The sequence below is a fragment of the Pantherophis guttatus genome, chromosome 6 (assembly GCF_059756535.1).
Source record: "Pantherophis guttatus breed Tessera chromosome 6, ASM5975653v1, whole genome shotgun sequence".
Taxonomy (NCBI): Eukaryota; Metazoa; Chordata; class Lepidosauria; order Squamata; family Colubridae; genus Pantherophis; species Pantherophis guttatus.
In genome coordinates, this window is record NC_142068.1 from 36947630 (window position 1) to 36959924 (window position 12295).

The 12295-nt window shown below is 35.8% G+C and overlaps 1 protein-coding gene across 3 annotated transcripts in view; it reads left to right on the top strand.

Moving 5' to 3' along the window:
* Nucleotides 1-12295, top strand: part of PIK3CB (phosphatidylinositol-4,5-bisphosphate 3-kinase catalytic subunit beta) — an 81693-nt gene that overhangs the window by 38503 nt on the left and 30895 nt on the right. For all 3 annotated transcript variants that reach the window (XM_034439461.3, XM_034439462.3, XM_060683038.2), the window contains 6 exons: nucleotides 294-545; nucleotides 2006-2102; nucleotides 3203-3333; nucleotides 6318-6371; nucleotides 7973-8161; nucleotides 11466-11587. In XM_034439461.3, the coding sequence (XP_034295352.1) occupies nucleotides 294-545; nucleotides 2006-2102; nucleotides 3203-3333; nucleotides 6318-6371; nucleotides 7973-8161; nucleotides 11466-11587 (845 nt within the window). The remainder of the gene's footprint in view (nucleotides 1-293; nucleotides 546-2005; nucleotides 2103-3202; nucleotides 3334-6317; nucleotides 6372-7972; nucleotides 8162-11465; nucleotides 11588-12295) is intronic.

Sequence of the window (12295 nt, forward strand, 5' to 3'; positions counted from 1 at the left end):
ACAACCTTCTCTAAAAAGAGTTTCCCTCATCTTGTGCAGAGAAGCATTTGCCACTGCCTTTACCCAACCACCTGATACTTTCCAGAACAGAATATAAAATAAATTTGTATCCTTACAGCAGAATTGTTTAAGCTTTATTGCATACAGCATACAATAATATCATTAAGATCAATTGCATGAAAGCCACCTTTTCCATGTTTTTTTTTTCAAGTACATATATTTTAATAATCCTTGGTATTATTTGTTTAGTTGATACAATATTTTAAAATAATTTTCTATCGTGTGTCTTGTAGGTTCATATCAGGGCTGGCCTCTTCCATGGTAATGAACTCCTTTGTAAACCTATTGTAAGCTCAGAAATAGCAGGGAGAAATGACCATGTTTGGAATGAACCCTTGGAATTTGACATCAATGTCTGTGATTTGCCGAGAATGGCTAGATTGTGCTTTGTGGTTTATGCTGTTATGGATAAAATGAAAAATAAAAAATCAGCCAAGGCACTGAATCCATCCAAATACCAGACCATGAGGAAAGCTGGGAAAGTGGTAATGAATGCATTTAATTCCTTCTTTACATTCCTGTCCGCAGCAGGGTATGCTACTTCATGTGTATCTGTGTGGCTATAGATATTTTAGGTTTCTATTTCCCTCTATATATGCAAAGATATTTAAACTCCTGAAAAGCTGTTTCAAATCAGCAATTGTTTCTTTCAACCTAGTCTACTTCACAGGGTGGTCGCTTTGATGATAAAATGAAGGGAGAATCTTCCCATGTGCAGTGATTGAAACCATCAAAAGATATGCAGGTTGTCATTGACCTATGACCATTTATTTGGTCAGCAACAGTTCCAAATTAGAATGATTCTGAACAAATTATAGTTACGACTGGTCTATGGCGTTCTCAGCTATCCCAGCACCCCCACAGTCACATTATCACATTATCACCCACAATTTGGGTGCTTAGCAACCCGTTCACACAACCAGTTGCCAAGCATCCCAATCATGTGATTGCAACCTTTTCTGACATTCTGCAGATTGTCAGTGCAGAAGCCATCAGGGAAGGTTGCAAGTTGCAAGGGAAAGTTTTCCCCACGCACACACCCTTCCCCACCTGGTAGCATCCACTTATTTGCCCAAGGAACTGGGACATGCGACTTCCTGCCAGCTTCCCCATTGGCTTTGGTTGTAGATGGTCATCAGGAAGTTCCCTTGCATAACAGCCATGGTATTTAGTTAACAGTGGCAAACAGGACTGCAAGAATTGATGCCACTAAGTGATACAGTCACATTTGCTTAGTGATGGAAATTCTGGTTCCAGTTGCCTTTGTAACTCGAGGACTACCTTGTAATTGAAATAAGAATATGGTGTTTGAGGTTTCAGATTGTTTCAACACTTCACATTTTGTTTGCATTACACTAGAGCTTCCCTAATATTTTCTGTAATAAACATTAATCTTAACATTTTTATGTGTGTTTTGTGCACTAAGATATTTTTATAGTCTAAAAAGGCAAAGGCATTTCATCCTACAATTATCTATTATCGGGCTAATTAAATTTAAAACAAATGTGCTATCGCTGTTAAACTGGTCTAGCATGTTAATGAACTATAAAATTTAACTATAATCAACTTGAATATACATTAATTATTTGAATCATTGATCTTTAGGTTCATATTTTTTGTAAATGTTTATGTATTTATTTACACTTGCATCTTTTCTATCAAGGTGTTCACTGTTTACATTCATTAGCTTTTTATCCTCATAACCATTTGCAGTCGGTCACATTGAGAGAATAGGGCTGGTCAATCAATGGGAAAATAAGTTTGCGATAGTTTGTGCCTGGGTGTCCTTTAGTCCCATAGTTCAAGCTGCATTATTCTTGAATGTCTTTCAAGATCCCTCCCACCATCAGCAACTTAGTTAGTAGCAATTTTTTTCCCCTCAGTGTCACTGTACACCTCCCCTCCCCTGGTTTTAATTTTCAAATTATTTGGTTTGTCTTTGCAGCATTATCCTGTGGCATGGGTCAATACTATGGTATTTGATTTTAAAGGACAGTTGAAAACTGGAGACCTTCTCTTGCACAGCTGGTCATCATTTCCTGGTGAGACTGAAGTTGCTATATGGGGACCTGCATAGCCTCCGTTGATTTCAGAGTGGCTGAATTTGCTGGGACTGCCTACAACAGCTACTCTAGAATGAAAGGCATGCCATGCGGATTAGGATTAATACAGTATTAGAGAACAGGATGAAGATCTGTAATGTATAGCTATAAAAAAAAAAGACTATTGATAATGAAATACTGACAGGAATGATAATCAATCCCAAATAGAGAGCTTTTTTCCCTAAAATGAAATCTTTCCCTTGGCTACCAGTATAAAAACTTTCTGTTAAGAGATGGATATCTTATGGTTGCTAATTTAATACTTAAGCTTGCAAGAGAAGCTGCTGTGTCGTTCTCAAGAAACAATGCATCAAAGTTGTTGCACATATGTGCTATAATTAGTGCACGTTCTGAACCACATCTTGGAAATTAAATGTAAAGCACTACTTTGCCCTAGTAGAACTCTTAAAGTTAAAATTTCATTAAAATAGGTTAGAACTTGTTTCTCTGTCATTGTATTTTAAGAGTAAGATGAAGAATGGAAAATATGGTTGTGTAGGGAATAAATATACTACCTATATTTATTTTAATACAGATATACAAAAGATTTTAGGGCAGATAACATTCCAATTTTGAAACATCCCATTCTGATTGTAACAAGTGATTCAGCCTCAAAAAAAACAACAACAACAACAACCCATCCTGTGAAATAGAGGAGTAATCATTTTGACTCTGGACCACTTCCAGTAATGTCATATAGAACATTTTACTATTGGAACATTTCCAGTGAAGTCAGGATATTTCAGCTTTGAACACCTGTATTCAGAATATTTACATTTCCATCTAACTTCTAATTAGTTTAGAACTTCCATTAGTTTATATGGAAATACATTGGTCTCTGTTTTTTTGAAGGCTGTTCAATGATCTGTTGGCCCTCATAGAAGCAATTCAGTTAAAGTAATCTACCTCTGTTTATAAAGTATATTTAGCATTGGAAGCATAGCCATGAGGATCTTGAAATGTGTTTATATATTTACAGAAGTAATGCTCTTAAACAATATGTATAGTTAAATAAAATGTGTGTTATTCTGGTTACCTAGATGAACTTGAAGAAATGTTGCATCCAATGGGAACGGTACAGACTAACCCATACACTGAAAATGCCACAACTTTGCAAATCAGATTTCAAGAATATTCAAAATGTCCTATTTATTACCCCCCTTTTGATAAGGTAAGGAGTCATGATAATGTTCGCCTATGCTTTCACTTCGACACCAGTGCCCAAAAATATACAAGCCCAACATACCTCTTTGTCCAATTGTATTGTAACCAGGGAACTTACAACATAGTTAAAGAACTCACAAAAAAGCTTGGACATCTCACAGAGGGGAGCAAATATTCTATCAACTCCCCACTACAGTGACTCCAGAAAATCAAAGACCTAATATAGAAGGTAAGATGATGGTTTCAATCGATGTCACAGCACTCCTTACAGCCATAGATTCAGAACTAGGGGAAAAATGCATGGCAGCAATATACCCAAAATAAACAAGTACACTAAGATTGACATACCCAGAACCATAGACCTCATCAACCTCTGGCTCACTACCTAATTTCAGTATAATTGAAATTATATATCAACAAATCACAGGAACACTCATGGGATCACCACTTTAAGGACTTACAGCAAAGACTCCAATGCAGCATCTAGAAACCATAGCGCTCCCATGCATAAAACCAAAAGTATGGATCTGGTATGTGGACAACAGCTTTGTCATAATAAAAAAGGAAAAACTAAAGAAGAAATGAAGCAATCAACATCATCTTCAAAGAAATAAAATTCATATGGAAAAAAGATAACAACAATGCACTGCCCATCTTGAGTGACCTCATTAGTAGAAGAAATGGTGGCAAATTAGAAAACTTTAAGGGAGAAACCACCCACACTAATTTAGTGATCCACTACCAAAGTAACAACCCAACCTTCCATGAGGGGAGCAAAACTTATTCAGATGAGCATCTAAACAATATCTTTTAACAAAAAAAATACCTATACAACTTTATCAAAAGTGGCTGATCCACTTCAGCACAATCAGCACAAGCTATGAGAAGGATAATACTACCATACATTAAAAATATCTAAGAAATAATCAATCTACAGGCTATTGCAACCACACAGCATCACCAGCACACAAACCAACTAAATCCCTCTACATCTTCAGTAAAAACAAAAGAGACAGTAGCCCAAGGCAAAAAAAAAAAAAAATAGGAGTAATCTTCAACATACAGAATAAAATCTGTAACAGCCACTATGTAGGATAGACAGAGTATACCCATGAACATCTACTTGCAGTCAGAAGACATAATGAAAAATCCTTAATTTCACAGCACACCGACTTAATCATAGTTTCATCCTAGACCAAACTAAATCCAAAACTGCTGGGGAATTCTTGAAAGCTTGCCACTCAAATCAGCCATCAACAAGCACAGACAACATTTATACACCATTCAAGAGACAATTTAAAAAGGACCAGAACATCAACTCACCAGCAATCAATAGCCAAATAAACAGAAATTAACAGGATTAACACGAGACAATTAAGCAGTAAACAACAGCCTAATCAAGGAAATACCAAGAAGAAAACAATACCCTCATCAATTCTGACATGGCAAGCCACTGTATATAAACAGCAAACTCTACTTGCTTCTAGCACTGAAGATTTTACCTAACCAGGTAACAAAATATCTGCAAGAAAACAATCAAGCTCAGGGACCATATGGACTCAATAGTCACTTCAGTTTTAAATCTATGAGATTGTCTTCAAAACTTAGGTTAGATAGAAGTTATTTTGGTGTATATAGGGGAACAAAGTTTCTATGAGAAATCTTTAGCTCTTAATCCTGCAGATATACTACTGTGCAGCTGCAGAATCCATATGTATGTTTCAACATGTGAGGGGGGTATGTTTCATTTAAATCCACTGTTACTGGTAATATCTAAAATGTGGAGCAGATCATTTGAATCTACAGTATCTTTGGATAGAAAATCTATTTTGTTCCTCCCATCTGTAGGGGTTATGTAAACATACATTTTAAATTGCCAATAAAAGTAGCTGAAAAATGGAACAATGCTATAGGTACAACTTGAAAACTTTAAATTGACAAGTTGCATAAATGGTTGTTTAAAACAACCGTCCCCAACCTTTCCTGCTTAGTGGCCTGGCAGGGAGATGTGGAGAGGATACTTCATCTGAGCACAAGCACAAATGGAACATTGTGCAGGCTCTAGGTTGGAGAACAGCATGGAATTTGGGCCAATTTGATGCCTATTTTCATTCTCTTTCTGCTACCAACTACTGCTAGAAATACTGAAGCAAATGAATTGAGAATTTGAAACCATGAGGAATTTGAAATTACAATTATTTTTGTCATAAACCTGTTCCCAGTAGAACCTTGAATTTCACACAGTCTCAAGTTGAATCTTTGGCATCTCTAGTTAGATCTGGGTAAAAATTCCTGCATATTGAGCTAAGAAGAGCTAATGGGCAAATCCAATATAAGCTTCCTTCTCCTTTAATTAAAAGTGAGTGCAACAGTCCAGCCAGCATAAATCTGAAATAGCAATAGCAATAGCACTTAGACTTATATACCGCTTTACAGCCCTCTCTAAACGGTTTACAGAGTCAACATATTGCCCCCAACAATCTGGGTCGTCATTTTACCCACCTCGGAAGGATGGAAGGCTGAGTCAACCTTGAGCTTGGTGAGATCTGAATTGCCAAATTGCAGGCAGCAGTTAGTCAGCAGAAGTAGCCTGCAGTACTGCACTCTAACCACTGCGGCTCATGTTCACAAATGTGTAATTTCAAGGTCTACATTCATCGTTTAGTATTTAAGTTTTGTTACAGAGCTGTTGGTACAGTGTTGGTATTTGTTGGTATAGTGAATTTTCTTACAATGAAATAATGGAACCTGATTCATGTTAAGATATGATGGTATAAGATGCAAATTTTGTATCTGAACAAGGACAGGAAGAACAATGTAAATGACATTAATTTCCTTACATGCACATGTCATTTATTAGGCTGCACAGAAACCAGTTTATCTTTAATTCTAATATTGTCTGAACTTGTTCAGCTGTGTGTGTGTGCATGTGTGGGCAGTAAATTTTAAATTTAAACTTAAATTTCTTAACATGAGTTAAATTTTCTGCAGATACTTGAAAAAGCAGCTGAAATTGCAAGGAACAGTGATTGTTCTGGCATGCCAGTAAGTATCAGAGATGAAATAATGGCTATTCCCCATTTAAAACAGAATGTATTTATTTTATGTATTTGCTTTTACCAGGCGCTAAGTGCTAATATTCAGAAATAATTTAGTTAAATCGTGATACTCATTCAGAATTCTATTTCTAGTAAAATGCATCAAAATTCTGCTCGTTAGCAGCCCACTAAATATTGTGATATATGAATGAATCATTGTCCTTGCAGGCACATTTAAATTCCTTGCTCCTTTCTTCCCCTCTTTATTTTTAATATCCTTACATTTCTATTTAGCTTTTTATTACCCATAGCTTTCTAAGTCAGTTGAGCCAGGAGTTGGAATTGGCTGAGGTTTGGATATCACGTTCTGAAGTTGGTTTATTTAAATAAATATAGCTTGAATACAAGACAACATGACAAATTGTGGGTAAATAAGAGCCTAAGTGGATGCTTCTATATTCCTTTTTACCGCATTGGATAGGCCACAGCAGCTCAAAAGAAGACTTAGTGTACTAGGCATAATTCCAAAGTAATTTACTACAGGTTCATGGCAGCAAGAATAAATTTAGCACAGCATTGGAAAGGATATAAATTACCAAAAATATCTGACCGGGAACTTAAACTTGGAGAATATACAGTAATGGCAAAATGCAGCAAAAACAGGCATAAATATCAATAAATAGCAATGCTGGATGGTGAATTCTGGGAGTTGAAGTCCACAAAACTTAATGTTGCCAAGGCTGAGTAATACTGATATAGAGTACAGTTTTTAAAGGGGCAAAAAACAAGTAGTGGGTTTCAAATCCCGGCGCTACTGGTTCGCTATCAGTAGCGTGTGAGTGCTTGCTTTGCGAGCCTGCGGTGCTTTTGCGCATGTGCAGAGTGTTTTTTATGATGTCTGGGTGGGTGAGCGGAGCCTCCTGCCACCGCCACTACCAGTTCGCCCAAACTGGGACGAACCAGGAGCAACCTACCACTGGAAAAAACTAACTAAAGCATTAAAATCAAAGACACACACACACACACACAAATGAGATGTCTATAAATGTTTTACATTAGTCAAAATATGATAAAAGGAAAAGTAGAAACTAACGTTTATAAATTTTTAGTAGAGTTTTTCCCCCTCTTTTCTAGGTTTATTGTTTATATTGTATGTTTGAATATTGTACAGTGGAAAAAATGATTTCTAATTTTTTCCCCCATTTTTAAGACAATGTTCAAACATAAATGTCAAAAGTTCTGTTGGATGTTGACTTCATATGGTATTCTTCACTCTCCTTTAATCCATACATTTACTTTTAAATGATACAAACTTTTGCTTTTATCCATTCTTCAAATTTAAAATTCAAATTCACTTCAGCAGAAATATTACCCAAACGAAATAGTAAAATAACAATACTGCCCCTTAGTGGTCTTCATTGAGAAGTGTATATTTCATGAACAACAATATTGGCATTTGGGGTGTATATAAAACTTGTAAAATAAATATCATTTGATAAACATTTTCAGTTTATTTGCAACAGTACTAGAACAGAAATGCTTGTTTTTATACGTATGTAAAATTTACAGAATGTTTGCTTGAACATTTATCAACATGTAACCACCTAGGGTCGTGGTGGCAAAAAGTTCTACATTGAGCTAAAGGAGATCATGGAAAGGGACCCCTTATCTCAGCTGTGTGAAAATGAAATGGATCTCATTTGGACATTACGATTTGACTGTCGTGAAAATTTTCCACAATCCCTGCCAAAACTGTTGCTGTCTGTGAAATGGAACAAGCTTGAAGATGTTGCACAAGTAAGACATATAGTGAACTATGTAGACCAATATTAATACCAGGGACAAAGTGAGTAATTTTGTGCAGGAATGTGGCAGGTTATAATTTAAATGGGATACTGTTAATTGGAAAAATGTAGACATGCCAATTATTTTGTTTTAGAAAGCTGACATGCTACAAAGTAAAGACCCAACTTTAGCATCTTACTTATTTGCATCCAGGCCTTTAGCCCTGCAAAAATCTTCTGGTAAGGTAGACGGTACCCTGGGAAGCTTATTCATCTTCTGGTAGACATGGTTATGGGATTTATTCATTTATATTTTGGCTGATACAGAGACAGTTCTTACAATCTTAGCTTTACAAAGGAAAATGTTCTAATTTCATTTTTATCAATTTTGTTCAAAAATGAAAATGTTATTGTAAGCTGCTTTATCAGTATTTTTTCATTTGTAAATTCTGTCCATTTTCTCTTCTGCAGTTTTTGCATTGTTTTAAAATCAGGTATTTGGGGGGTGAGAGGGGGAAGGGACATCATTGTTACTATACAATCATGGGTAGTGTTTCCTTTTCCAAATCAGTCTTGAGTAATTGTAGCAGAATAAAATGTAGATACATCAGAGCAATTCCTAAATGTAGTTCCTTTACATTTCATCATGTGCAAGGAAATACAGTAGAAACAGTAGTCAAAGCTGGATATTATGTTATAGTGGCATTGTGTTCCTTTTTGGTTTTCCTTTTGGGCTGCACAGTATTTTCTACTGTGTTTCCCCAAAAATATGACTGGTCTTATTCTCTTTTGACCCCCGAAAAAACAGCTAGGGCTTCTTTTCAGGTGGGTCAAATTATTGATTCACCTTGCGGCAGCAACACCAACAGCCCTGCCCAGCAGGAGCTACTGCCGGCCCACTTCTTCTGTAGTCGCTTGCCGCCTTTCGCACATGTCACCCCTGGCCTCCACTTTGCCGTCAGAGCTTTCGGGAAAGCTCTCTGCAGATGACAAATGGGCTCCGGATTGATGCGTGCGACACCCCCTGGGTTCCATTTCACCTTCAGATGGCTTCCGGAAAGCCCTCTGTAGCCAATAAAAGAGCTTCCCATCCCCACCCTACCTTAATTTTTACCTGTGTGCCTTGCCTCACCCCTGCATCCTAGGGTGGGCAGGGTCTTAATTAGGGCTAATTTTGGGGTTAGGGCTTAATTTTAGCACATGCGTTCAAAAACATGATAGGGCTTCTTTTCAGGGTGGGTCATATTTTTGGGAAAAAACCATAACTTTTAATAACCCTCTTAGTAATTGAATATTACTAAGTAGGATTTTTATAGGATTTTTAGATACTGTTCTTTGGACCAGCTGCAGAAATCTGATTGACTGATTGATATGCCATCAAGTTGTTTTCAACTCCTAGTGTCTATATATTTTTTCCATGATGATTTATCCCAAATCTGGCCTTTCAGGTTTTCCAGTGGTGCAAATAATCTATTTAAAATATTACTGCTCTGATGTTATTTATAATTGAAAAACTTTTGAATAATCTAATTATATAAAATAATGCCATAGAGAATACTAGTTGTCTGTTAATATTTTGTAAGAGCAAAATTGTATATTACATCAACTTTATTGTGTTCAAAAATGTTTTAAATTTGTTAAAATGTAGCTAAAAGATGGTTAAAAGGTAGGTGAAAGTGGCATAGTTCATTAATTTATGAAATAAGGAGAAAGATTCTTAGTTGCTGTAATTTTCCCATTTATAATGGGAACTTTTTTTGTGGGCACTTTTGCTCTGAATCAATATCATTGATTGTCCTACAGATGTATTGTTGTTTTGGGTTTTGGTTTTAGAAAAGAAAGCTTTGAGCCCAGATGTGATAAGTCCCCTTGTTGGCCTCTGACCAACACTCTTAGATCAGCCAGTACCCACCTGGGATGTTGATCTAGCTGGTCAGCATTTCCCTCCTTATTCAAGCTCAGAGAAAGAATGTAAACAAGAATTGGCTGTATTTTTGGAATCTTTTTGGCTCTTTCTCAGGTCATTGAGCTCTTGTTTCCTCTAAGGGTCATATCACTTAACTTTTTCTAGTTCAATAACCTCTGCCTCTAATTTTAAGTTTTTTTAAGCAGTCATAATCCTAGTGGCAACAGAACAATATTCCATATGTTGCATGCATTTTTGAAAGCTTGGATTCTGTTATCTGATATTATAGAGATGAAGCCAAATATACATAATATTAAATTCCATGTTTCCTGCAAGGAAGGGCTCAAGTTAGAGCATTTCAGTGCTCAGCATATTGAGTTCAAGTGTAAATTCAGGGCTGCATCACTGCTCAAAGGATAGTGTTATTTGTACTTTTACAAAGGGACAGCTAATTTTAATATTAGCATTTAATCTATTTTTTAAAATTCATATTTCCATATTTTAGCAGTCATCAACTGCTTTAACATTCAGTTGCATAGGTAGGGAATCAAATAAGCTACAATAGATAACAGGTTGATAATATGGGACTATTTCTCATACAAAAATAACCAGTCCTTTGTTAAATTAATGGCCAAATAGCATTTGTCCCCATTTCTAGAATTTGCAAATAAACAGAACTGAACTAATTTCAGTCCAGAGATTAAGAAGATTATACAAACCTGTCACCTCTTTTTAAGATCATTCTTTTATGTATCCTGAATGTCTTCTCTAATATCTCATTTGAATTTCATTTGATTTGATTTATATGAGCAACTACTACCCCTTTGTTTCTCTTACACTATTTTAGTCTGCAGATCACCCTGATTTTTCTACCCTTTGGCACCCAGGGTCTTTATTCTGTCGCATAATGAAGAGCTTTAAAATCTTCCCCTTTTACATAACTAGAAGGAAAAGAAACAAATGAAATTATTGACATTTTATCCAACTGTCTAGAAATAGGAATATTAAAGAGTCAGAGTTTGTGCTACCATTCTCCTCTTCATTCGTTTGAACTGAGGAATTGAGTCTTAACTGGTGTCTCCCACTATATTATGTTTTACATCTCTGTTGAACATGTTTCAACATGTTCAACATGTTGATTAATTGAATAAATCTTGTTTTTTAGATTTATATTCTGCCTTTCCTCCAAGAATTCAAGGCAGCTCAAATGGGATTTCCCTTCATTTTATCCCCTAAAAAACCCTGTGAAGTAGATTGAGCCAATTCCTTTTCTCTCTGTGTGTCCAAAATCATTCAATGGCTAAGATGCAGAAAGTTGGGTCCAGTAGTCCAACTCTATTTATGAATGAATTCTTCTCAAAAATATTTTAGATATTGAATTCTGCATATATTATGTTTATTTTCTGAACAGCTTCAGGCTCTTCTTCAGATATGGTCAAAATTGCCTCCCCGAGAAGCATTAGAATTATTAGATTTCAATTATCCTGATCAATATGTAAGAGAATATGCTGTGGCCTGTTTACGACAAATGAGGTAAGTAGTATGGTAACTTTATCCTAGTAATTGGCTCACAAGTCGGATCTCAACAAGAAAATCCTGTGACTTTTACCCTGAGTGAAATAAATTCTCCAACTCAGGAAACAATTCCAGCTGTGGGCCAGGCTAAAATCCTAGTTTACTGATGATATCAGTAAGATCAGGCTGGGTGGTCCTCCTTTGGAAAATGGTGTCCAGTCAGGAGAGGACAAGTCTCCCTTTTCTCTCTGGGGCAAATGCTATAGCATTGGAAAGACACAGATGTTTTCAAAATGCCAATTTAGAAAGCATCCAACTAATGTCCTATGGAAGCGAATCTTTGCAAATTTAAGATTATGTCATGTGAAACATACAGGAATTTACACTTGAGCAGATGTGCAACAGATTTGGTATGTGTTTTTATATAATAAGTTTTCCAAGAATCTGTTTATTTGTTTAATTTTGGTTAAAGCATAGATTTATGTATTCAATAAATTTTTTTTCAGAAAAATCTTAACTATTATCAGTGCAATGTTGTTGGATTTTGTGGCCTTGACTTTTCTGTACAGTGCTGTACATGATTAATAGCATTTCTTATTTATTTCCAAGGCTAAATTGTTAACAGAATATTTTGACGTCCTTAAAATGTAAACAAAGTGGTTTTTTTTTTTCCTGTAAAACTTGTCTAAGTTTGATTTAGTATATAGTTAAGTCCAGAGGATTGGT